The sequence below is a fragment of the Strongylocentrotus purpuratus genome, unplaced genomic scaffold (genome assembly GCF_000002235.5).
Source record: "Strongylocentrotus purpuratus isolate Spur 01 unplaced genomic scaffold, Spur_5.0 spur5_scaffold_19, whole genome shotgun sequence".
NCBI lineage: Eukaryota > Metazoa > Echinodermata > Echinoidea > Camarodonta > Strongylocentrotidae > Strongylocentrotus > Strongylocentrotus purpuratus.
In genome coordinates this window covers 20,030,734-20,058,117 of record NW_022145604.1, presented here as the reverse complement: position 1 = coordinate 20,058,117, position 27,384 = coordinate 20,030,734, and the positions used below count along the sequence as shown (strand labels likewise).

General features: G+C 36.5%; 2 protein-coding genes across 2 annotated transcripts; both read left to right on the top strand.

Moving 5' to 3' along the window:
- Window positions 1–207: 207 nt before the first annotated feature.
- LOC582047 (ankyrin repeat and zinc finger domain-containing protein 1) lies at window positions 208–18,837 on the top strand. Its single transcript, XM_030990544.1, has 15 exons — window positions 208–311; window positions 5,577–5,746; window positions 6,206–6,282; window positions 6,793–6,889; window positions 8,071–8,339; window positions 8,940–9,055; window positions 9,564–9,662; window positions 10,274–10,545; window positions 11,662–11,823; window positions 12,391–12,588; window positions 13,622–14,207; window positions 15,601–15,712; window positions 16,081–16,179; window positions 16,642–16,781; window positions 17,582–18,837. The coding sequence occupies exons 2-15, from the start codon at window positions 5,590–5,592 to the stop codon at window positions 17,688–17,690; spliced, it is 2,493 nt and encodes an 830-aa protein (XP_030846404.1). The 5' UTR covers window positions 208–311; window positions 5,577–5,589; the 3' UTR covers window positions 17,691–18,837.
- A 3,690-nt stretch (window positions 18,838–22,527) lies between these two features.
- LOC115925838 lies at window positions 22,528–26,676 on the top strand. Its single transcript, XM_030989832.1, has 5 exons — window positions 22,528–22,759; window positions 23,653–23,868; window positions 25,750–25,784; window positions 26,235–26,324; window positions 26,635–26,676. The coding sequence occupies exons 1-5, from the start codon at window positions 22,561–22,563 to the stop codon at window positions 26,674–26,676; spliced, it is 582 nt and encodes a 193-aa protein (XP_030845692.1). The 5' UTR covers window positions 22,528–22,560.
- Window positions 26,677–27,384: the final 708 nt, after the last annotated feature.

The window sequence follows — 27,384 nt, the reverse complement described above, 5'->3', positions numbered from 1 at the left end:
ACCGACAATATCCTGACAGGTGGGGGGTGTCGCACCCCCCACCCCCCCCCCCCCCCCCCCCCTTTGGCGACGCCCCTGCTTGCAGGGCGCTCTAATCCCTCCTGTAAACTATGGCAGATAAGCTTTAACTTGCGCAACGATTGCTTCATTCACTCGCGAGCTATTTTTAGAACATGTCGTATTCATCGAGCACATTACATGATTAGGAGCGCTAGCGACCAGCTGGTTGCACAAGAGAGAAGAAGGAATCGGAGGACATTATTCACATTTTTAGGAGCTTTAACAGCAAAGGATCCTGTCAGTTCGAGCTTGTAAGTGTTCAGACTATTGAAAATTTGAAATTGTAAGTAGTACATCCCTTCATTTCTCCAGTTTCTCCCCGGAAATATATCCAGATTACAATTTATATTGTCCCACATGCTATAATTTGTGTAAGTAATTTTGTCTTTGGGTTCTGAGTAACTCCAGGGAGCTCCAGTCCAGAGCCTGCATAGGAAAACGATTCAAACAGCGGGTTGGGTCACATTTTTTCGAAATTTAAAGAAGTAGTAGACTAGATCTAATTACAATTATGACTTACAATGTTTTTCGACTCCTTTGGATAGGGAGTCCAATGCCCGGGCGTAAGGCTTCTAGATCTACGCCTACGATTTAAGCTCGTCGTCCAACTCAGAAAATTACCAGAAGAAAAAAAAAGGGGAAAAAAAAAGAAAACAAATATCTATGGAATAAAATGTATAACAAATACACAATTACACACTCCACAACATACCTATAATCACGGATCTGTAATGGTCTTTCACCATTTATTGACGATCTTGCAGATTTTGACGTATTTTGATCCAATAATTGGGCTAGCAGACGAAAATAGCGGACGCACAAGAGAAACTAGAGGGCGATGAGGTTAGCTCACTAAAATCCTTCTCAATGACTGAAGGTAGAGCCTAAAAATATGGAACCAATTTAATATCAAAGAACTTTTGATAGAGATTAACATATCAGGGTCTATCGAGAAACAGAGGGATCAAGAAACTCTTGAAGAACTTAGATCCAAAAAAAGCTTCCGGGGTCGACGAGATTCCCCCCCCCCCCCCGTATACTAAAAGAGTTTTCTACAGAATTGGCGCCACTTCTTTCCAAAATCTTCCAAGCATCTTTTGATACAGGCTATTTACCTGAAGACTGGCGTAAAGCCAACATCACACCTAGACCTATCCATAAAAAGGGTGATAGAACTAAACCAGAAAAATACAGACCAATATCTCTCACTTCTGTATGCTGTAAACTACTAGAACATATTGTACACTCTCATATAATGAACCATCTTGAGTCGTACAACATACTCAGTAAATACCAACATTGATTTAGGAAAGGTCATTCCTGTGAATCACAGCTAATCCAAACCTAGACCGAAAACTTCAGTCTCTCTAATCATCGGTTGTTCCACTGAGACTACGTCTGGCTCCACTAGACCTCCGATTATAGAGACTGAAGATTGTCCTATCGGGACTGTACGGAACCAATGGTTCGGTTCGGCAGGACCGCGATGAATGAGATATGCTACGAGATTTTCACTCTTTACATCCTCACACATGCTGCAATATGACAATAATTAGAGTCTAATTAAAAATAACATATATATAGCTTATTTGACTTACGATAGCTTGCTCATTTAGATCCTAAATTAATGATTAATCCGAGAAAGTCTCGTCGTCAACATTATCCGTCTTGGTTTTAGTTGATGAATATTAATTTTTTCTTTTCGAACGTCCAATAGCTACCGTAGCTACATACGAGTCGGCCCGGCTTGACCAACGAACTCCCACGAAACGAGTGCTCTGATTGGCCATTGGCTATGTTTTGGTAGGTGGACCCGGAAATATATCGGCCGCCGGGTAATATTTCGAATGCATGAACGTAAGTGCTTCGCGGTTCTGAGGAACAAATTGGATAATTCATATAAGTAAGTCCGAAAATTTCACATTCTATAATAGGTTAGAAAATTTCGAAAACTGTAATTAGGAGATATATAGACCGACCTAATTTACATCTGATTTAGAAATCAGGAAATTAGATCTAAATAAAGAAAATCGGGGGAGAAATGTCGGTAACGAAAAGCTGTTACGCTGTGGCTCTAATTTACCCCCACGGTACGAGATCTCTGGGTTGCCATCTGTATTGGGGAATGACAACAAATGTCAGTTTTATTAAAGAAATGACCCAAATCAGATGGTTATTGCTGTCTAATCCAAACCATGCTCGACCTTACCCTTTCTCTCGACAAACGGACCCAGACTGACATGATCGTTAGTTCGTTACTGACTTTTCTAAAGCGTTCGACACTGTGCCCCATCATCGTCTCATCCTTAAACTTAATCAGTACGGTATCAATGGGAAAACCAACAGGTGGATCTCATCTTTCTTACAAGACAGGCATCAACGGGTAGTATTGGGGGAGAACATTCACAGTGGGTTAGGGTTAAGTCGGGCGTTCCTCAAGGGACAGTGCTCGGACCTTTACTCTTTCTAATCTACGTTAACGACATACCTGACGAGTTATCCTCGACCGTACGACTATACGCAGACGACTGTATCTTATACTCTGGCATAAAAACTCAACTTGACGCTACCAGACTACAGGACGACCTTGACAGACTTTCTGCATGGGTGGATAAGTGGCAAATGCAACTCAACCCCCAAAAATGTCATGTTCTTAGATTTAACGCTTCTAGATCCCCCGTAACAACCAAGTACACCATCGGAGGTACTGTATTACAGGAAACCCCCTCTCACTCGTACCTAGGGGTAGAGATCTCCAATGATCTAAAGTGGGATAAACACATTTCTAACATAACATCATCTGCAAATAAGGTCAATGGATTCATCCGTAGAAACCTTATATCATGTACTAAACAAACTAAATCCTTAGCTTACACAACCCTAGTCCGTCCAATTGTAGAATATAGTTTTAGTGTCTGGGACCCATATACCAAAGAACATACACAGGAAATTGGCAAGGTCCAAAGAAGGGCAGCCAGAATGGTATGCAATGACTACAGGCAAACTACCAGCGCGACAAAACTAATGGTGGGGTTAGGATGGGACTTGCTTTCTATTCGAAGGAAAGTTTCGAGGGTCTGTATATTGCACAAAGCCTTGGGGGGGGCACTTGGCCCTGCCAGTGTCGGACTACCTGCGTCCAGCTACACGAGCCACCAAACGTACCTCAGGAAACTCCTTTATCCAATACTCCACCCGCACCAATTGTTTTAAACACTCCTACATTCCACGTACCATCAAGGACTGGAACTCACTACCCTCCGACATCCAAAGGACCACGAACATTGACACCTTCAAACTCCAAGCAACCAACTTTTTCCGCAACCAAGACTCAAGCAATAAGTACTAAACAAGCACAGTGCGCACCCCCTCATCCTCATATGGTTAGTGAGAGAGAGAGAGAGGGGGGGAGAGAAATATCTCCGTAAGTAGTACACGTCTATCAATGCGTGCAGTCATGTTTGATTCCGTATTGTGATCGCTGCATGCAAGTGCAAGTTGGATTTATCGATCGATGATAATGCAGTGTCAGATCTTTACTCATGAGGAAATAGTAATTGGAATACATCGCAAAACTAAGGTAGGCCTATTTATTTATTTCAATTACTTTCTTAATTTACAATGAGTGGCTTTCAAGCTTTCTCTCCATTATGTTTTGACCCTCCATGCCATGGCTAGCATGGCTCGATCGCGGCTTGCATGCAATTACCGTACCTGGCCTGCAGTACTGTGTCGGTGTGTGCGACTAATTCAAGGCTAGCCGGTGGTGATGAATGTACTTTCGCGCGAAGTTTTGAACTTGTTGTCCGGGCAATGACCATGATGACACGCCCATTCCCTCGGGCCTGTCTAATTCTCAACGTAATTGAAATTGATTGTTTCAAGGCTCTTACGTACGGCCAGGCGTAGAAGGAACCTCATAGGAACTAGCTGGATATCTCCTATTTTATGGAACTTCTGGAGTCGGCAGATGGGTGAGTTTTCTTAGTGAAAGAAAATGCTTTCTTTTAATGTTTGTTTTATTATAAACAAATTAGTAATTAAAAGGTTAGATTTGGGCATTGGCCTCCCTACTTTGGACATCCGTTCAACCACTTTAAATTATAATTTGAAGAAGTTTTTGAGGGAAAAAAGGGTGATTCAAGTCCTGGTCCTATAAACATGATAAACCCAGTTCATCCCACACATAGACATAGCTGCATTACTATCCTGGCTGTGTATTAAAAACTGTGCTATTGATTCTCAACATTTCAAACATCACTGTACAAAACTCAAATGCTTTTAATCGAAATCAGTACTTGCATGTAGACCCTAAGTGAAAATTGATGACTAAATAGCAGTAAAATACAATTTTTTAACTAATAGGGTCTAGATCTACCGATGTTAGAAAGAATAATTGAAAAATTCAAATTGTAAGTCTACTGTCAAACTTGCCGATCAGCCACATTGGCATGATTATGTGCATTCGTGTAATGAGAGTGTATTAACTATTCATGTGTGCAAATGCTGCCTATTAACACGTAGTGCAGTGCTAGAGGTCAATACGCATTAGCATTGACTCTCTATGCTTTGCTGGAGTGGTTCATCCCATAGGCCTATATCATTGATTCAACATGGCGAAGAGAAAGTATGCATGCACGCTATTAGACCAAAAGCTTCAGTCTCTCTATATCTTCGGTTGTTCCACTGAGACGACGTCTGGCTCCACTAGACCTCTGTATATAGAGACTGAACGATCGCCTATGTCATCGTACAGGGAAGATGCAGTCTACGGGTATACGATAAGACGATACTGCCCTGACGCTAAGTTTAATCCTTTTTTGTCATAATCACAGGCACAAACAACTACAATTGGCATTTCAAATAATAACAAACATGATAAACATTAAGAAAATATGTACCTTGGACCTCTGCATGTGAAATCTTCTTCAAAAAAGTGTTATTATCTCTTCCACTTGACTGTCTTCAGACTGTGTATGGGGAATGTCGACAAATGTCAGTTTTATTAAAGAATGACCTATACCAGGCGGTTACTTCCGTCTAGCACGGTATGTGCTGCGCATGCGTACTTTCCCTACGCCATGTTAACAAAAATCAGAAAGGATACAGAAGACGGCAGAATTTACTGATCTTTGAAAATATTTTCATAATTTCACATCCAATTCTAAAAAAAAAATTGTCTCTGTGTAATTTAATGTGGCTCTTTCTAATTGGTTGTATCAGATTTTTTTTAAATACAAAAAAAGTCTGCACAAGGTAAATGATTTGCAAATGCTAACAAAACAGTAAGCGAAGGAAAATCAGTGGTGGTTTCTTCAGTTTTTCTACATAATTTTGAGCTGTGCATTAGTTGGAAATTACAGAACTGATTTATTACGGTCATTTACGATAACGGTATGATTTTGGAAAGAGTTTCAAACTTAGAGTCAGAGAAATAGAGTTAGAGATGATGCTAGTCAGTGTGGTGGTTGATCTCAGATTTACAGTGTTTTTCTCTTTGTTTTTTGTTCATTCAGAAAGATAGGAAGCATGGAGATGCCTAAGAGACAGAGCAGCTGTTCCTTGACAGACAAGAGTAAAGCTTGGAAATATCTGGCTGGTATCAAACTATCCTCACTCCAGCCGAATAAAGTCACAGAGGACTTTTATGAAGAACCAGAGGATTGTGTCCCTGTTGATAAGAGTGGTATGTCAGAATCACCTTATGATATGTTTTCTTTTATGGATAATGAATATAAATCAAATTATTAACATCTGGTATCTACTTGTTGGCATTGTTGCACTCGAGTAATTATAAACTTAAAAGTTCATAAATGTATCTCTTTGATAGCATTAAGTGACAGTTTTTATGTTCTGGCCTATGTGTTTCTCTTTCTCACTCTCTCTCTCTCTCTCTCTCTCTCTCTCTCTCTCTCTTTCTGTTTCCCTCCATCTCTTCCTCTCATATTGCACGATATGACCATTATTGTAACAGGATTCTAATGATAGATAATTGTAGTCTTATGTTTCAAAATATCCTGACTGTTTCTTTAGGAAAACATTTACATTCATCTGATGAGTACACAGATTCCAGAATATTAATACTTATGAAGATTAGATGTGATTTATTTTTTTATTTTTCTCTTCTTTATTTATCCGCCATCAGAGCCTGAAGTCTACACAGTATCAAATGCAATGGTCTGTTCCCTATGTGACTGCATATTTGAGGATAGACATCAACAGGTAATTGTTGTTTCCTTTATAGTTAATAACTGAACCTAAGAACATTCAAGTTTGTTCAAATCAAACTTAGTAATGATCTAATTAAATAGAGTTCTGGAACAGCAAAGATCTTTAATAAATGGCTTTACCAGTGTTTAAAAACTCTTGCATTTTACTGTAATTGGGGGGGGGGGGGGGGGGGGCAAGACGCCTGGGAACATTTCATGTTCCCCAGTGTCATAGTTCAAAGACATTTGGCAACAGCTGTAATTGTGTCATTTTAATGTAGTGACTGTTTTGTCATTTTCACTGGTATTGAAGGAAAAAAATGCTCTTGTTCTCTAAACGTTACTTTGATTTGATTTTTTAAAATCTAAGATTTCAGAATTACGATAATTTTGGTATTCAAAGTCTGTTTGATATGAGATATTGAACATAATAATGGGATATTTTGTTGATAATAATCAGTGTCGATCCATTCTTTGTTATCACTTCCACTGTTGAAAAATTTGTTGTTTTCCTATGTTACAGAAAGCTCACTATCGTCTGGACTGGCATCGGTTCAACTTGAAGCAGAGGATAATGGGACTTAAATCAGTCTCAGAAGAGGCATTTTCACAACAAGCAGGTAGGTATTTACTTCAGACTGGAAAAGATATGAAAAACTCTAAATGACAAATTTAGATATTGTCAGCAGTTAATCTATGTTTGAATTGAAGATTACTTTTCAACCATTCAGGCAGTTCCATTAACAGTTTCAAATGTTTGGGAAATCTGCTATATCTACTAAGTTATTTAAAGCAAAAGAATGAGTAAAACTTATTGAATGATTGTCTGTAAACTTAATTTATTTTTCAAGGTATATTGTACTGAATGCTGAATATATTGTACTTATTACAAGTTTAAGATCTTTGTTACATTGCAGATCGATTAGTGTGCCAAACATAAAGACCTTGTATTGCACTTTAAAGGTAAAGATCAGTTTTGGGAACGCCCCCCTCTCAAAAAGATGAAATGGAAGCTCTTATTACCAATCATGTGAAGGAATATGTTTTGACTAATATGTGATGGTACAAATTTCACCGGGAAACCGCTTACTTCTTGATAAACAGTGTGTATGTGGTAAATTATTATATCTGTTTGGACCTGATGGATATCGCGCATGTGTCACGCACATGTCGCGTAGTCTCATATACATCTTTCTGTGTACAGTGCTTGTAACTTTACCAAGACTGGGCCAAATTTCGATTTTGATGATTCCAGAACCTTGCAGTACACACCAATACATATAGGCTAGATGATCAACCTTTTCTGATCGATTCCACAACGTTTCTTTCAGAATGCAATCGCATAACCATAACTGGCCTTTACCTTTAAAAGATGAGTCTCTTTTGACACAAATGTATGATAACAAATTTACTCAAGAAAATATGATATCTTGGCAAGACCATCCGGAAATATATCTCATGTGGCACTATAGGTGTTGAGAAGTCACCTGCCATATTTTCACACTTTATTTGCTTTCTTTCCATCTGTGCACAATCACTTGTTTGCCCCATGTTCAATTTTGCACAAAACAATAAGCACTGACTGAGATTGCTTTGTGCAACACAGTGGTTTTGTAACCTTACCAATTTCAAGTTCTGATTAGCTTCACAAAAACTCTTTTAACACCAGTACCGGTAAGTTAATCTTGTACTGGACACAGTTAACTAATCTTGAAGCCTTTGGTGTATCCATCCAATCATCAATACAATGGGGTGCAGGTCTGCAGGGATATTATGAGAGTTAATGTTCTCCTCTCAACAGACGATGTGTCCAGTATTTCTGGTAGCGGAGACTCTTCCTCCTCTGATGATGAGGATGAGGTGGACATGTCACCTGTCTCCCGGGGCTCTGATCAAGCCCGGGGAAGGAGAAAGAAGGCCAGTTCTATCCACAAGTACGACAGCGACGACGATGACGATAATGATGCAGGGAAGGAGAGAGAAAATGGTAGACGATGTCCAAGGATCTATTTTGATAACGATGATGAAGAGGTTGTTTCTGTGTATCGCTGCATCATCCACGGAAAGAGGGTGAGAATAGATATACTTGTTTCATTTTAGCAGAAAAACTAGAAAAGCTTGTAAAGTATATTATGGCAAATTCTAACACGTATTTGGTCATTTCATGTCCCATATTTACCTATTCTAATTACCATTGAATAATGAACACACTAAATATCTTTTGTTTTTCCTATTGTTTTCTTTTCTGTAATATTCCAGCTTTATGTGTAATAAGGCTATAAATGGAATAGGCCCAAACATAGATCATATGTATCAAGTTGGAATACACTCTGTAACTGCAAGGAAGATTTTCTACCGGTATATGAAATACCCCAACAGATTTGATTTGTTTGGAATATTACAAAATTATTTATGCTAGAACATTTGATGAAGTTGTGAAACATAGAACAAAATTCCTTGCACTTTCCAATAAATCTTTTCCTGAAACTGTTTACACCATTGACTACTGAATTCTTTCATTCTGATAGGATTGATAAAGAGACCACCCAGTTCCTGTAGGCAACGGGTTCATAATTAAATTTGTTTCTAAATGAAATTCACTAGACACCTTTGGGAGGAAAGCTGACAAAATATACATAATACATTCTCTTTATCTTCTCATTTCAATAGGAGGCACCCACTACACATACAGAGCTGATATCCAGAACCCTTGGTCTATTGACCAATCAGAAGTGGGCTATCATGTTGACAGGGGGTGGCCATTTTGCTGCTGCAGTGTATGATGGGTAAGTGTAGATAAGCTGCAGAGATATATTACTTCCGGAAATTAGAGAAAGCATATCAATAACAAAAAAAGTTGGGAAAACAGAGAGAGGAAGAAAGAAGAGGAGAACTAAAATAGAATAATAAGGGCCAATTATAAAGAAGATTAAGATGCACAATTAAGAAATAGGAAAATTTGAAATGCAGATTTACATTGAATACAGAGATAACAAACACACAAAAAAGAATGTGTATTGAAAGGAATTGAAGATAGGGTACATGACGTCATAGTGCATTTATTCCTCACATATGGGCCGTCTTTGAAAGGTGTTACCAAATACCAATAACAAATTACAGTAAGTAAAATTAAATATTCACTATTGAAACCTTGCATGCGATAGGCTGAAAATAGATTTGTTTTACAATTTTGGTACTTGATAAGATGCTTAATGAATCTAGATTCTTGTCACTTGTTTCTGTTGGAATATCACCATTTGACTAAATTTTAATAATATTTGACCTTTTTTGTAGGCCTGAGGTCATCGAACACAAGACCTTTCACCGGTACACCGTACGGGCTAAGAGAGGAACTGTACAGTCTGTTAGAGACTCACAGGGAAACGCCCCCAAGTGAGTACAAGGCTAGATCTAGAATGTGACTGTGCATCAAAATACAGTGGTGTCTTTGCAGTCTGTATACATTTCAGTATAAAATGAGAGAGGGGAGAAATAGAGAAAGGGAGATAGAGGGGTGTGGGAGAAGAGATAGAGAGGAGAGGAGGAGAACAGAGAGAGAGAGAGAGAGAGAGGGGGAAGAGAGAGAGAGAGAGAGAGGTAGAAGGAGAGGGAGAGAGACAGGGATGAAAATATTAAGATGAAGAAGAGAAAGTAACAATCATTTTTAGAGAAAATAAGGAACGTAGGAGCCAGAGAAAAAGGAGGGGGGGGGGGGAGAAAGCTTAGCCAAAAGAAAGAAGGAATTTTGAAAGGATGACATGAGGAAGGGAAAAATAGTTGGGGAACAGGTCATCCTCATTTCATAATATCAATGCATTAATCTAAAATGTATACTTTTTGTTTAAATTGGTATGTTTACAACAATAGCTTTGATATTTGAAGTCACAATGGTACCAAACGTGTTTTCATTATGATTTTTTGATATAGTGATATACAAATGCATAGAATATACTAAGTACATGTACCTGTTGCAGTTGATACCTAATGAACTCTTCTCCTTGCAGATCTGGGGGTGCCTCCATCCGAAGGTACAATGAAGCAGCCCTGAACCAAGAGGTTCAGAACCTCCTCACCTCCTGGAAGGACCACTTGGACTCCTGTTCCAGAATCTTCCTCAGAGTACCCACCTACAACAAGGCCATGTTCTATGGAGGAAAGAGCCCCGCCCTGGTGAAGGGGGATGATAGGGTGGTGACTATCCCCTTTGCCACACGTAGGGCCACGTTCAAGGAGCTGAAGAGAGTTTGGGAGGTCCTTGCTACCATTGAGTCTCATGGTAGGTTTGGACTTTAAGCTGTGGAGAGTACAATCTGGGTTGTGAATTGGCATATGAAAATTGATGTGCTTAAAAGCAGACCTGCCAACTAGTACGATTTTTTAGAAGTAAATACGACAGTATGATTTTCCTCAATAAAAATATGATTTGTGTGTGTGCTATTTTCAATGAGAAAATGCCCATTTTGTCCTGTAAAGTATCGTACGAGCATCTCACACTGGTAATTTGGGGATGTTCTTTGGTCCATCGAACACACCAGTCAAGACAAAATCATGCATATTATTCAACCAATGATCCATACAAAAATTTCTTCCTCTATGTAGGAATTGTAAAAGGCATTGGTCTGTCTTTCTTTTTTTTTTTAATACAACTTTTGTCAGTAAAACACAACTTTGGGGACTGAAGAATAAAGTTTCTGAACTCCAGAGATTGGCAGGTCTGTAAAAGAACTCTTTTTGAGAAAAAAAATTATGCTAATTTATGCTCTGATAAAAATTCCAAGAAATGGAATAATAATAATAATAGCTTGTTCTTATATAGCGCTTTTCAGGACCGGAGGCCCTCTCAAAGCGCTTTACAGATAAGTAAGAGGTGTCAACAGTGTACATGTTATAGCTGTATTTGAAATTGTTTTCACCACACACATCTTGTACCAGAAATTTAAAGAAATCCCTAATGAATCTGTATGATCATGTATATTGTTCATTCTGCAATGCAATAAGCTTTGGTAATGCTTTGACTGCACTAAGTGAGGGAGGAAGGGAGGGAGGAAAAAAGCTAAAAAATGGTTTTGTTATATATTTGATTTGATTTATTTACCAACAGCAATACATTCCATACATTTTATACAATAAATACATATACAGAAAGAGAAACTATTGGTTGGTAAAAGGGGCCAGATAATAGCACATGTGCTAGTCGAGCCTAACCCCTTAAACAGCTAAACAAAGTATTTTGTTACAAATCAGTTTAGAGAACGTAACAAAACAAAAAATAATGAATTTACTGTTACAATCGATACTTAGACAAAACAAGAATCAGTACTCAACAATGTCTTACAATATACAAACTAATAATGTAATATATGTTTTGTCCTCTGATTGATTTCATAAACAGGTACCATATCTGATATTACTACTGCTATGGCCAGCCGCAAAGAGAAGAAGGTTTGGAAGAAGGGCAAGAAATCCCTCCAAGAAAATGAAAAACAAGTGCTTGATGAAGAAGATGCATCGTTGGAAGTCATTTTGAGTCGGTTGGAGAAACAGTCTCTTGAAGGTTAGGATACACATTAAATCTTCTACTGTAAAACAAAACAAATGTCTGTAATTGATTTTGCAGCATGAAAGTTTCATGGATGTCATCTGCTCCTGACTTTGCAAAAACTTTATGCTGCAATATCACTTAAATGGCAATTGACACAACTCAGAAAATTTATTTATTGTCACAAAAAGTGGCTGTTTTGGTTTCTGGTTTTACAGTGCATGTGAAAGGCAGTTTGTAAATTGTGCTGTATTGACAACAGTTTGGAAATCAGTTTGTAACACTAGTTAAATTTGTCCCTTCCACCCTAGATGCATACTTTGACTATTGAAACCAAAACCTTTCCAAAACCCTGTCCATATAATTAAATATAATGTAGCTCCCACTTAACTCTAACAGGCATATGTTGTCATTTTACTGTTCATTTTAATATTGAAGTGAAAGAGAATTCCCACTAGAAGATAAAACTGTAATTGAATTATTTAGAAGAGAAACAACGGAACAAGCCATTTTACCCCAGATATTCTGATCATTTATTATATTATTATTTCTGCATTGTTTTACATATGAATGAATCCAAAGAAGAACCAGCAGACAATTCAACCAGTGTCAAAATGGAAGAGAAGAAGAATGAGAAGGATGATGAGGAGGTAGATGATATAGAACTTCATGAAGAGGAGGTCATCACTTCAACTAACCATCTCAAAGAGTATGAGACAACTCCTAAGAAGCAGAGGAGGAGAAAGAAGAAGATATCAGAGAAACGTATACCACAAACAGGTAAACCAGTAGTGCAAGAAAAATGAATACCGTATCTCTTTAAAGGAACATAGTGAAATTGTTTATATATACTTCCTAGTATGTTAAAGGGAGTGTATCATTGCAAATACTGGTTGACGCCATCTACGTCTTCTTTTGGACAACGGCACGTAAACGAATGGACTTGATTAACTGGGTCAGCGCGCGTTAGCATTCGCGAAATAGACCGAAGTTCCTCTCCGGCTTCGGTTTTGCATATGTTGCAGGCACGTAAATGCTGCGGTCGCGTCGTCCGTAGTCGTATTATACCCGATTGGCCCCCGGTAGGGCCACCGGAAAGACACATAGTCTCGTCATGACACACTCCCTTTAATATCTTAACTCTTACAATGTCATAGCCTTTGTTAACTGCCACATTGCATCAAATTGTTTTGGACTAACAAAAAGATCGTATTTTTCTTCTTTAAATTAAAAATTGTTTTTATAAATGTCTACAGTTTGGTACTACTGGAATACTGGTTGTATCAAGACAAGCAATGACAAATGAACCATGATATTTAAGAATGTGCCTTATAATATCTCTTTTCTGATATATGTACCCCGGTATGTCAGAATCATTAAATTTTCTTGAATTGTACTTAAAAGTTAATGTTTTTCATAACGTCACTGAAGACAACTTTATGACAAAAAAGAAAAAAAAAAAATAAGTGAAACTTTGTACAATATTATGCCAACCAGTGTATTGATTGACAGTATTTTTTAAAATCATTGTGTGATTTTATTTGCTGTAAAAGTGTGAAATAACATTCACTGTGTAGCTCTACTGCTCTGAGCATTTCAGTATGTTGGTATGCATACATGTATACTAAGGTAGGGTTTTAACTCTTCTTTTCAGACAAGGAGGAAGAGAATCTGACCACCGAACTCTTCACTATATGCCGGACAGGCAACATGGACAAGCTTGAAGAAGTCCTCCAAAAGATCCAACAGCATTTCAGTATTCCTCCTCACAATCCTCCTCACAATCCTCCTCACAATCCTCTGACTTCTAAAGACAGTACCAAGGAACACTTCGACAGAGAACCAAGCAAAACCAAAAACACATCATCGGACGATGCCAATCCCATTCCCAGTGTTGATAATAAAGATAATATACCGCCCTCTAAAGGTGATGTTAGAGGTGTGACTGCAGGCATGGATAGCCATGCCGGGTCTTGCCAAAGCTCAGATGATAGCCATAAAGTTGGCTTAGGGAACAAAAACTCAGTAGAAAGTAGATTCAACCTTCCAGAACCTTTAAACAGCACTACTGTTTTCAATGAAGACACTCAGAATAATCCTAGCAGAGCAGAAACGGTTGAAGGGAGATCGTCCAAACCTGATCTCCTGACTGCATCCAAATTTGATGAAGCCAATGTGCCTTTCCAACACAAACAAGTGCCTGAAGACGATTCTGAAGTAAGTGAGGACAAAGCAGTGAGAGACTCTAAGGATCACGATAAACCGAGTCCTGGAGTCCTCAAGTTCCTGAACAAACCCTTAGATGACATGGGGTACTCCTTCCTCCATGTAGCTGCAGAAGATGGTCAGGGAAGTGTTCTCTATCGACTGATGGAATGTGGAGCTGACCCAGGTGTCAAGTAAGCAAGACGGTCTCCTTACTTTAACCTTTGACCTTTGTAGTGTGAATAATAGGACATTATGTAAATTGGCAATGTAAATTGTTCATAATTCAACCATAATTCAATGGCTGCGAAGTGCAATTATAATGAAACCTTTTCTATCAATCAATCAATCGATCAATTATGATGCTCACATTTGCCTCATCGGTCCCAACAGAGCTGCTGTGATATCATCTATCTAGGGTACTCTTTCCTCAGTTGACACTGACAAACAAATTCCTACAAACCCTGGAGTGTGAATATTGTGATTTTGAATTGGAATTAAAGTCCAATTATTTTACAATTCTTTGATAGAGTGTTTTTGCTTCTGGTGATGTTTTTACCATGCTTAGTAGGCAGTATTATTCATTAATCATTGAAAAATCCTGTATCGGACACCATTTTTAATTTTTTTTTGTTTTTGTTTTTTGTGTCCAAGTGTCTTTGCCTAAGAGCATAATGCACATTATTGGGATTCTTAACCCCAAGATCTTGTTATGTGAATGTCAGACGTTATATTTTCTTTTCATTTTTTTTCTTCAAATTTTCAAATTGTTCTGCCTAATATAGTTCTACGTATGTCTCCTTCAAACATTTAGCATTGCATTTGCAATCCACAATCAATGCACGGTTTGTTGGAGTGGATAGCTAAGAACACAAGACTTTTAAGGGGAAGTCCACCCTGAAATTAAGTTAGTTTTAATAGGAGTAGAAAAATGAGAGAAACAAGTCAGTGAAAGTTTGAGCAAATTCCGATTAAAAATAAGGAAGTTAGGATTTTTGAAGTTGTGATCAATCAAACACAAATTGGCAACTCTATGACGTATCATGCGAGCTCAACTTCCATTTGCTCAGTACTAAAAAAATCTAAAATTTTCATTTTCCCTCAAGAAAAATTTCAACCATACATGCACCCTAAATATAATAATTGCAAATATGTTTCTATACTCCCCCTGCAAGGAACAAATATATATTCCGTCATCAATAACGAAGAAAACATGATTTTATGGAATATTATGCACAAAGCAAATGAAGGAGAGCTCGTATAATAAGTCACAGAGTTGCCAATTTGTATTTGATTGATCACAACTTCAATAATTCATAACTTTCTTATTTTCATTCAGAATTTGCTCAAACTTTCACTCACCTGATTTTCTTATTATTCTGCCTCTATCAAAACAAACTTATTTTGGGGGTGGACTTTCCCTTTAAAGATAACAAATAAAGGAACATTCATAATAAAGTATGATCGAGTAATATGTTCTAAGTACTTTTTGTGACTAAACTCTTTCTACCAATTTGACATTACTGTGTATGTACTACATATTTCTCATACTGTTAATATCATTTTTGAAAATAATTTGATCTTTAGGAGCAAGAAAGGCAAGCCAGCGTTCGGATGTTCCTTTGATAGGAAGACGAGAGAAGAGTTTAGGAGTTTCCGTTCTGATCACCCTGAAAGATATGATTATGAAAGAGCTCAGGTAAACTATGAAAAGAAGAGTTTTTTGGGGTACATCATTGGAAATAGATGAACTCATGTAATTTAGGGTAAATGGGTTGAACTCAGCAGCCTTTAGTCGTACATGAGATGTAGAAAGAGGCATGCTTTCCAGAAAATCCTAAATCTTCTAATTACAGTGTAATGTTAGAGACTTATTTTTGGCAGTTTCCTTGTCATATTAGTAGTTTGCATACTCTGGATTTGGTGGAATTACCAATCACTGTGTCATTAAATAACATTTCATTGCAAGACCACCCTTTACATGTACCTTTAGTTTGAGATCTATTTCATGCTACTTGATTTTTGTAGCATGCCTTTGACTCTATCTCGTCATTGCTATTTTTTCAGATTCCAGTTCCGCTCACAGAAGAGCAAGAGAAAGAAAAGGCAGCTAAACAAGCAGAAAGGAAGAGGAATGCAAGGAAAGCAAAGCGTTTGAAGGAAAAGGTAACACTTTTATCCGTAGCCTTAGAGATTTCTCAGAGTTTTTTCACTCTTCCTTTTCTCAACTGCTGCACTATTTTACACAGTGCAGAACAGAGGTGTTTCTTCAATCAATATTGAATTTATTCTGTTTTTACAGTGATAGTTGAATTCTGTTTTCAGACCGCAAATGCCTACAAAGTTCGTGGTTATTGCTCTTATTCTTATCTATGACATTCCTTTAGGACCTAAAATTGCGATGAAGGTAATTTTAAACCCCAAAATGTGTGAAATTTATTTTTTTATAAGAATTTTTTATTAGAATAGAAATGAGTAATTTTGCAAAGCCATTGTGTTACACAAAGCCCATCCCTCAATTGTTGAGTAATTTTTTTGTACAAAAATGCATGTGTGGCAAACAAGCAACCTTGCAGAGACGCAAATAAAGCAATCAAAGTGTGAATGTGTTTTCTTACTGACTGACAGGAGCAGAAGGAAGTCAAAGAAGTCGAGAGGAAAGAGAACGAGAAGAAGGAATGGTATGCAAACCTGAGTGAAAGAGAGAAGAGAGCTCTGGCCGCTGAGAAGAGATTTGCTCAACAAGTAACTCCAACATCTGACATGCAGTGAGTATAGAAGCAGCTGAATCTTAGATCTACATGTAGAAATCTTTAACCACTGGACCCCATTGCATAAAACTTACCATTGATGGAAACTACATGTACTATGGTAACAGGGCGCAACAGCGAATCACAATCAAGGTTTCCATGGTTTCCATTGATGGCAAAGTTACCATCAATAGTAAGTTTTGTGCAACGGGACCCTTATCGACATCCTGTGTCATAAAACTGAATGTGCACTCTGTACAGTCAAAATTCATTTTAAGAATTAACTTTAGAAATCAAGGAGTGTACATAATTAAACTAAAATTTTGCTACATCAGAGCTCATAAGTGGTAGAATGTGAAGAACGGGGCCTGGAAAGATTGGCTTATTACCATTAAAGGATTTTACAAGTGTTTATGATAATAATGTTTCCCTGTAGTGGACTGTAGTCAAAGAATACTGCATTTCACTATAATAGTGGATAGATATTCCATAGGGTAGCATAGCAAAATGTAGTGGCATAAAAAGATGCGAAGGAACCCTATAAGCGGTGATGTTTGTTAATTAAAATGTTCTTTTTGACACATCTGAAGAAAAGTTTAATTAACATTAAGCCTAATCGAGATAGGATATATATTTTAATACCAGCTCCATATCCTAATGATCTGGTTCTACGCAAATTTGAAAAAACTATGATTTTTAAAATAATGAATTGTATGTACCAGTACTTAGAAAGGTCTTTTCGTTCTATTTCGCTAAGCTACCTAATAAAGAGTGATAATTGGAAAGATAATCCATTTGTGATTAAATTTGTGATACAGGAGGTGCTGGATTTGTGGCTCTTCACTTGCTGGGAAGGCTCCCTTTTCTTACATGGATTTCAAGTTCTGCTCCATGCCTTGCCTGAAGAAACACAAGCAACAGCCTTAGTGACAAAACCACCAATTCAAGAAATGATGCTGATAGTAATGTGTCCTTATCTCCAACTGTTCATCACATGGAATTTGGTTTGCAACAGGTGCTGTTTTGGGTGACATGGCTACAACATGTTGAATAAATTTGTCAGGGACTGAATATTCAGAATGTATCATTAATGTACATTAATATGTGCATTAATTTATTCATCCTATTTCAATCATGAGTTTAAATTATTAGAAATTGTATTCTAGTCTTATTTAGGAAATAGTTAAACCATTTGTGTGCTTTCACTTAATTTTAGAAATTAATGAAGCCAGTAAAAAAGCCATTTCAGGATATTTTGTACTTTTCCTCCTTTTTTGCTTAAAGACTTACGGTACATTTCATTTTCCGCACCTCATTGAATGGTGCCTTCCATGGTGATCTATCTGTAACTGTCAAAGTTCAGCTTCTATATTTAGGTAGACCTACATATCCAGACCTGGCTCTCCATGATAATAGCAGATCATTCATTGACTAAGGTTCTATTCAAAATTTCCAAGATTTGTACTCTCCCTGTCATAGATTTGCTAACATGGTCCTTTAGATTTTCCTGGCAACATGTTCATTCTTCTCCCCTTTCATCCAAACAGTCTTTAGTCACGTCCATTTGTATTCTGTCCTTTGAATTCTAGTGATTTAAATAGCAAGATATGAAGAAAACTTTTGAAAACAAAGACTTTTTTTTTTTGGTGGTATTTCTGATGGTGCATTCAACAACATACCAATATACATCATACAATGTAGTCTGTGGTGTGCTGTTTGAAGGTCTTATACAATGATCTTCTTTAAAGTGCAATTCATGACCATAACGCTCATTTAGTGAAAAGTGTCATTATTTGTCATCAGGCCCACATAGAAACATGAATCTCTTTCTTTTTTTAGAGTACTTTATCACTCTGGCAGTAATTGTAAGTATGGATACAGTATCACCTTGTCCACATTTGTATTCAAGTGCCCTCAGCTAAGATAAATTATTTGATATTTATATATAATTCATAATAATTTGCTCTCCACCTGTTTACAAATATTTCATCAAATATGTCATTGAGTTTAAAAGGATGTAAACATGACATTCAGTTGTCTTGAATCAGTAAACTGGTATTTGTCCATACAACATGAAAATAGATATTATTCATTTTTATATAGAATGTAGTTTAGTTTTGAAGCCACATAGATATCATTTAGTTCATAAACTGGAGGCAAATAATTGATTTGGCTACAGATTAGAAGTGGTTTAAATATTTTGCTAAATCTAATTATATGGACTGATAAAAGTGCTTGAAATAATGATATGATATTGTATTGTTACATGTATGTAAGAAAATTTTGAGGTATGTTGAATCTAAAAATCTGTTGAAATAAGAAATGAAGTGATATTTATTTTCTTACCCCTGATTTCATTAAAAATTAGTGTATTACATAATAATAATAATAGTTGATTCTTGTATAGCGTTCATGTCTGTCAGACTTGGCACACCCGATTATTATCTGGCTTTAGCATGGCTGCCATTGCGGCTCTCTTGCATTTCAAGGAATTAATTCTTGCCAGAAATACAATATATTACTGTCGTGACTTGTGACAGCAAGGAATGAATAATGTGCATTTAAAATATTAGTTAGCTTCTGTATTAGTATGGGATTCTATAGTTCCATTTGCTTCTAAAATGCAGACTTATTTGTTTGTGAGGCTGTAAGGTTCAGAATGAGTCTGTATTGAGAAATGATGCAGTAAACAACCATGAAGAATTGTAAAGATGCAATGCCTTTACATTTGTATTTGATGCAATAAAAGGATTTTAAAATATGATATTGATAACCTTTGTCTTTTTTCTTTCTTTTTTTTTCTTCTGTTTTTATTATTTCTGAAAAATTAACAGAGTAAAAGCAACAATATAATATATAATATATAATATCATCTTAAACTACAAAACGGGCACCCGCTCATGCACCCATAAACACACACACACACACACACTCATACTCACATACTTTCCCAGGACCTTTGTCTTTTTTTTATCATATCATGTACATGGGGAAAAGTGAGGATAAAGAATCCAAGTTACAACCAATTAATATATAAGCATGTTTGGAAAACAAGCATGTTACAAACTAGACAGAAAAACCCATCTGGTTGGAGCAGCTTTTAACATTTTCTTACTTTTTAGACTCTCCTCCATCATATTGGGTGAAGCCAGATATTTGGTCTCAGCAGCACATAGGCCCTATCCTCCAGCAAAACATATATATATATATATATATATATATATTAGTTACAAATGTACCTACAATATTTGTATTACTAGTATTTGTATTATTTTGTATGTTTCTTTTTTTAAAGAAAGGGGCACATAATTGTGATATGAGCCACCTTAACATAGTTTTACCATAGCTCTAATATTTAGTCATGCCCTAAAGCTGTATTATTATATGTATTATTTGTATTATTTTGTCTACCTTTTTCTGTCTCTTTATTTGATAATAGGGTACATAATCATCTTAGTGATTTGAGCATTTTTAAACGTTGATGCACGCGGGGACACTAATTATACCTGGAATAGTTGGACCTGAAGTTTAATTCATTTAAATTTGTACACTGAATGAGAGAGAGAGAGAGAGAGGGGGGGGGGGGGGGGGAGGTTATCTATTCCTGGCCAAGGGATTGGTGGTGAAATATTGATGGTGATTGAAGGATACGGGGTTTTAAAAAAAACTTACAGAAAGAAAGAATAATAAATTGATGAATAAATAAAGTAATCGAGAGGCGATCTGCTGCAGGTCACTTAACAGATCGAACAGTTAAGCCCATAAACAAAGCAAACATACAATGTGTTCCTTTTCTTCTTCTCCCCCTTCTTTTTCTTCTTGTACTTATTATCATTTCTATCGTTAGTTTAATGTTGTTATTATTATTATCTTTTATAAGCAATTATTTTTATTTTCTTATCTGTCTCTAAATATTAATTATTACAGGACCATACAGACCTGTAATAAGTTAACATAACTTATTAATTGTGTACATCATGACTGTAGGGGACCCCACTGGAAATAAGCTCTCGAGCTTTCGTGGGTTATCCTGTTCAAGCTGACTTAATTTTGATCTGTTATTATTGTATATTGTTGTATGTTGGAAGCTTGTCGAATAAAAATCAATCAATCAATCAATCATACATATTTGTAAGACAATGTGCTGACTATATATTATCAATGCAACATAATCGTACTTCATTACCGATAACCAATATCGATAGTAGGCCTAGGCCTATGTGCTGAAAAATCAAATTGTGGCATTTCGATTAAGTAAAGTAATACTTTTCCTATTCTAATCTTAACGCAAACTTCAGACTCCTGGGCAGAAAACATTGGATAGTTGTCAAATGAGTCAGTTTAATAGTGACGATCGAGTTGCATTTTCTTGAACTTCTCCAGACCAGGCAGAGGCCGGGAGAAGGCTGCAGCTGCAGCGCATAGATCTAGACAGATCAGAGGCAAAATCCCGACGGGTCCGGTCGGGGCTCCCAGGCCAGGCAGACCATAATCTCCCGCGATTATATCCATCATCCACCTTGACTTGGACTTCTCAAGCATCAACTATTTCTATTGTACGGTAGAAAAGGTAAGTTAGGTTTCCTGTCATCATTATTACTTTGTAAAACTATTTTTTTTTTTAGCACTGTCTACCGATTGAATTTAGGACCTGATCTGCTGATAATTGATAAATTGATAATAGAATCTAACTTTTGTTAGGCCTAAAGTCTAACTTAGATCTAACTTTTAACTGTTAACTTGTTGATCTATTATTGATACTGAGGTCTGAGCTGAGCTGAGGGAGTGATGGTGATACTGATAGTGATACTGATACTGATAGTGATACTGATAGACTACTGATAATGTCTTCATTCAATTTAAACTTAAAGTTAGGCTAAATTAAATTTAAAAAAAATGAAACTTTAATTTAAAGGAAAGGGATGTCTAATTTTGGCGTCGGCTGTTGCTAATTCTAAACAAATTATTAAGTAGGGCCTAGATCTAGACTTTATTTTAAAAGGCCCATTTCATTTGGCGATGGTATTGCTGATTTTCGCCGGAATCCCCGACTTCTTTTTCTCTAAAATCACCTGATCACTTTCTGTATGCGTGACCTTTCAGGTGCTATTAATTATATTACCATGCCCATGGCATAAGTCAGGCCTCAAAACCCATCTTTTCAAGCAAATGTGAAGTCCATGACTAGGGTCTAGTAGTATTGGAGGAGCGGGCACCTTTGTCTTTGACAGTTTGAGTTTGAGTTTGAATGTTTGAAACGGCTAAATGGCGCCATACACAAGCGCTGCGGATCATCATCATCATTTTCTTGCCTTTCTTTCTTGCCTTTCGACTTTGCTATTACTGCTTGTGCTGCAGAATTCTAACACATCAATTGCTCTAGATAGTCCAAGACTAGAGACATTTTTTCATCTGCGACAAACATAGATGATAGAGCGTCAATGCATGCATATGGTTCTATAACGATTGCAGTTCTAGTTGACTATTTGTACTTGTAGTCTTAGAACTATCAGATTCTGTTAGATTTTTCTTTCAGAGACAGTGTGCAACTTCAATAAAGCCAAAGGAGGTCAAGTGTAGTTATTAAATTCACACTGAGTTTAGGTTAGAACTACTCTTAATGATCATTTGAGTTAATAATCAAAACAAATGTAACGTTAGATCCTCTACCAATTTAGACTATATTGCTACACGTATAAGGAATAAAAATTGATTTTATATTTCTGATTTGTTCTCTGTATGATCCAACTCTGTATACAGGATCTTCAAGCTCAGTTACAGTTCATGTAGAGCAGCTATGGAAGAAAATTTAGAAAAGGTTTTGGAACGGCTGTCAGAATTCATCCACAATACAACCCATTATATTCAACCAACTTATGATGCAGCCATACTGGAAGTGAACCAGTATATATCCTCATTTGACTGGGAGAATCTAAAAGAAGAATGGATAGCTCTTGGCAAGCATGGCATTCAACTTACACTTGCTGCAGCTGATGGTACGTTTTTGTATATAAGTTCAAAAGTATAAGCTGAGGAGAACAGACCCATTTAAATGTATTCCTTTCTTCAAAACTATGTACTAGATGAAAAGTAATTTACATATAAATACAAATCAATAACGTCATAGGACTGAGGTTGAGTTTATATCATTTATATTATATCTGATTTTGTCATCATTGTATACGATATGTATTTCTGTTAATTCATGCATAATTAAATCTTTAGATTAATCATGTAATTTATCGTATAATTGATTGTTGTAAAGCGCATAAAGAATTTATTATTATGCGCTATATAAACATGACTTTATTATTATTATTATTATTGATAAGCCATGTAATTTATCTCCTGTATATTTGACCCATAAGACCATCAAATTCCTTCATTCCATGGGCTTGATAAAGTAACCACATGTTCATTAGGCAATGGGCTAACCTTACTCATTTGTATGAAAGCTTTCATTGCATGCAAATTAGGTTGTATACTCTATCTAGAAGCAAAGTGCATTTGTGTGATTCTAGTGGAGGCAAAGTGACATCTACAGTAGATAGTAAAGTAGTACAAATTCTTGTTGGGCTACATGTAATATTACCATCAACTTGGTGTTGTTGGTACCGATTCTGTACATATTCCTGATCAAATTCCCAAGCATCTACGATTATGATTGTATTTGATGTCAGTTTTATAGATGTACATAGATGGCAGAAATATCTGCTTTCTTAAATATTAACAGCTTTGATGGACAGTGCTTGCAATAAGATTATCTCAACTTATTAGTGCCCTGAACTTCCTGAAGTCAATTGTCCTATTTACATGTAGATGAACACTGTATGGGACAACATAGATGTGTGGTAGAAGCCTTTCACTGATTTGCAATGTATTTGTGCAGGTGTTCTTCTAGGCATACAGCAAGAACTTCCAAAACTACAGGAGGAGGCCTCACATTGGATTCAAGAGACCATCAAGAAGGGAGAACAGCTGCCATGGAATAGCAGAACAGCATGGACAGTGTTTTTACTCACACTTACATTTCTTTGGATCATGTCTTCTCCAAGAAATAAGAACAGGCGCAAGGAGAAGAAGGAAGGGAACACAAAAGTAGAAGGTAAGCTAAGTGTGATGTCTCACAGTGATAATGATAGTATGAAAATTGATATTTTTTCATCAGAATGATTCATATATGTGACACAAATGTGTGTAGAATGTTAACTTTATACAGGCCAAAAATGACAGAAATCAAAGATATGATCATATAAGTTCCGTTTATCAGTGAATGCTACAATTTGTTCACTTTTAGGTACAAAGTGATCTTCAGAGATGACTTACTCACAGCAGCTTTATGTCATCACTTTATGATTTTATTGAAATAAGATAATAGAGATTGTATAATTTTCATGGACACTATACATAAAAAGCTAACATGGGACTTGGTGTCACTTAGCCCCCCCCCCCCCCCAATAGAAAATCAAAGATAAAGTTCCATTGATAACTGTATTGTTCACTATGTGAAGTTATCTTCATTAGATGATGACATACCCAAATCGAAGAAAGGTACCTTCAGGTATACATGTGGCAATAAGCACCCCTGATCACTTTCCACCTCACAATTATAATATACCAGGGGTGATCTGACGCTTACATGACCCTGTGACCTGTACTATGTGCTTATTTCTTCATAGATATGTGGTTATTTGTAAATAGATTCTATGCTAGGTTTATGATTAGTGTTAGAAATAGACAGTGTGTCATTTGTTACCGAAGTTTGTGTTGAAGAAGTAACTGGATAGCTGTTTCCTTATCAGACATACCACAGCACTGTTTTAGTACTGTGAGAAAGAGAGTGCCTCTAATTGACCAGTTCACGGTTAGCACATTACTGCAATGACCCCAAATATCCACAGATCTTCAAAACATGAAGAGGTCCCACTTTGAACATTTTGAAATAATCATTCCTACAGCGATGGAGGTGCTACATAAATAGTCTTTGTTTCCCCCTTTTCAAAGAATACTTCCACCTGTGTATCATGGAGTGCACTGCTTGTGCATAAATGAATAATGATTACATAACTTTCATGAGCACGTATCCAGTATTTCGTCTCCGTGTATTTCACAACTTGTTCTACAATGACCTTTATCTGCTCATGCTCAGACTGCAACCGTGAACTTGCTTATTACATGTACTGTAACCTATATTGTTAATTAATCCTTTTTACATCTTGTGTTTAACCCTATAGAACCCTATAGAACCCTATAGAAACAGCACCCCCAGCCATGGAACACAAACGTTCCATGGCTAGTGTGTTAATACAAATACATGTAACAAAAGTACTTTCATATCTTCAGAAGATTGAAAACCAACATGGATCAAGATATCTTTGTCAATGAATTGCATTAATTAGTAAATCTGTAAACATATTCTTTGCTTTGCTTTACACTCAATCACCCATAATAAGTGAATCAATGAATATGAAGATCTGTATCTTTAATTCAGCTCAATACACTGAAGATACAGGGTTTGTTTACATCTTCATGAGATTGAAAAGTATTCACCTGATTTCTTCATTACAAATCTAAGACACCTCATTACCTTACACCTGCTTAACACCATTAAAGTCACATTAGAGACAAGCACATGTTACATCTCCAGCACTTATTGTGGCATTTTAAGTATGACAATTTTCAAAAGCAAGTTTTATGATGATTTGTCATTTCTGAATGTAATAAGTGTTTGAATCATGGTCCAGTTTATAAATAGGACACCATTTGAGACCAGCTGCTGACAATGATGGTCTTATGATCCATCAGAAACGTTGTCAGAACGGAGGCATTAGAGAATGATGTGTTGGTCTTATGGGGCAGTGTTCTTGTGAACCCTCACTTTGAGACCACACCAAGAGAAAAACCTATAAGTTTATTGGGCTTGATCCATATTGCATTGTAATTACACTAATCTATACACTCCTCTTTTCTTTTCTTTTCCCTACAGATCAAATGATATTCAGCTTGTTTGATCTTGCCAAGGTAGGATAAATTGTTTTATTGTGACTTGTGGTAGTCAATCTGTACATTTTTATCTGCAAATAAAACAAGAAAAAAATCAAACAGGTAGGATTTGAGCCATCATCTAATAAAAAAAACTTGACTTTTACATGTACAATATCTCAAGGATATTGCTTAATCATGTAGTACTCCAGCATGTAGTAGTGCAACGTGAAATGAGACGTGAATGCTGCAGATTCTCTTCCTCCTGACTTATCAGTATGATAGTATCCCTGACAGAGGATCAATTTTGTAGGAAGGAAATGTATATTTTTAAATAGATCGTATTGATTTTGATATTAATATATTAGCCATCATGGAAAATGTAAATATTACGAACTGCAACAATGTAAATGCAGGCGTTTGTGAGAAAGCGTTGTAGCTACGTGTTTGTGTACAACATTTGCTTTAATTGCCTTTCCTCTACAACAGGCCTCTTATGTGAAAGCGAATGCCTTAGAAGTGATGGATATTGTAGATCCAAACTATTCAGTCTCTGATGACAAGATGACACTATTTCTGGTAAGCTCAATCTTCTTTCCTACAGTATGTATACATGTAGTTGAAGCCATATGTACATGTATGCTAAAATCATGTTGCAACCTAAATAAAATTGTACACAAGTTAAAAATGTCCAATATTGTCATAGCGAGAGCAAAATATTCTTAATATTGTATCACCAAAAAACAAAGCCATACAATATTATTATTATCTAAACCTGGCTGACGCTCCGTTGTCAGAAGGGACACCAGTTTTGCACATTGGGTACAGTGAACAGGTACCAGCGAAAGTGTTGCTGATTTCCGATAATCAAGCAATATTGTATTGACAGTTGAAGTTCCCAGATGACAGAGCAATACGAAAACAATATTGATCTGTCATCCGGGTACTGCGTTAAATATTAAATACACTGATTTATTGTGCCACTTGGAAGCGTGATGTACAAGTGTAGATAATAATTTGGAATAATCAGGCCTGATAAAAACCCGATTTAAATCGGTTTCCCGATTTTTTATATTTTTCCCGATTTTTTCCCGATTTTTTTTTTCTTCCCGATTTTAAATTTTGTTTTTTTTTTTTTTTTTTTTACCAATTTTTTTTTTTATCCCTGTTTTATTCTGATTTTCCCGGTTTCACTCTTATTTTCTCTATTTTTCCCGATTTTTTCCCCAATTTTGTCCCAATTTTCTTACCCGAAAGGGGGGAATGTTGATATATGCCATTTTTTCCCCGCGAATCCTCCTCTTTCTTTTTTACTCAAGGGGGGCGTGGTTGAGGGGAAAACAAAAAAACCTATTTTTTTTTTAGTGCTCACTATCACCCCTGAATAATACACTTTTATGTATAATTTAAAAAAATCTTCTTTTTTTTAAATAATTATTTTATTCATTGAAATATGCACTTGAGTTTTAAAATGTGAATACAGAATAAGAATTTGTTTAAATATTGGAAAAAACTGTTATGAATATGATGTTCTTTCTTTCTGTTATAGTGTGCATGCCTTGGAGGAAATACATGCCTCGTGAGTTATCTCTTGAAAAGAGGTGGGTTGTGTGATCAATGAAAATTACCATTTTAACCA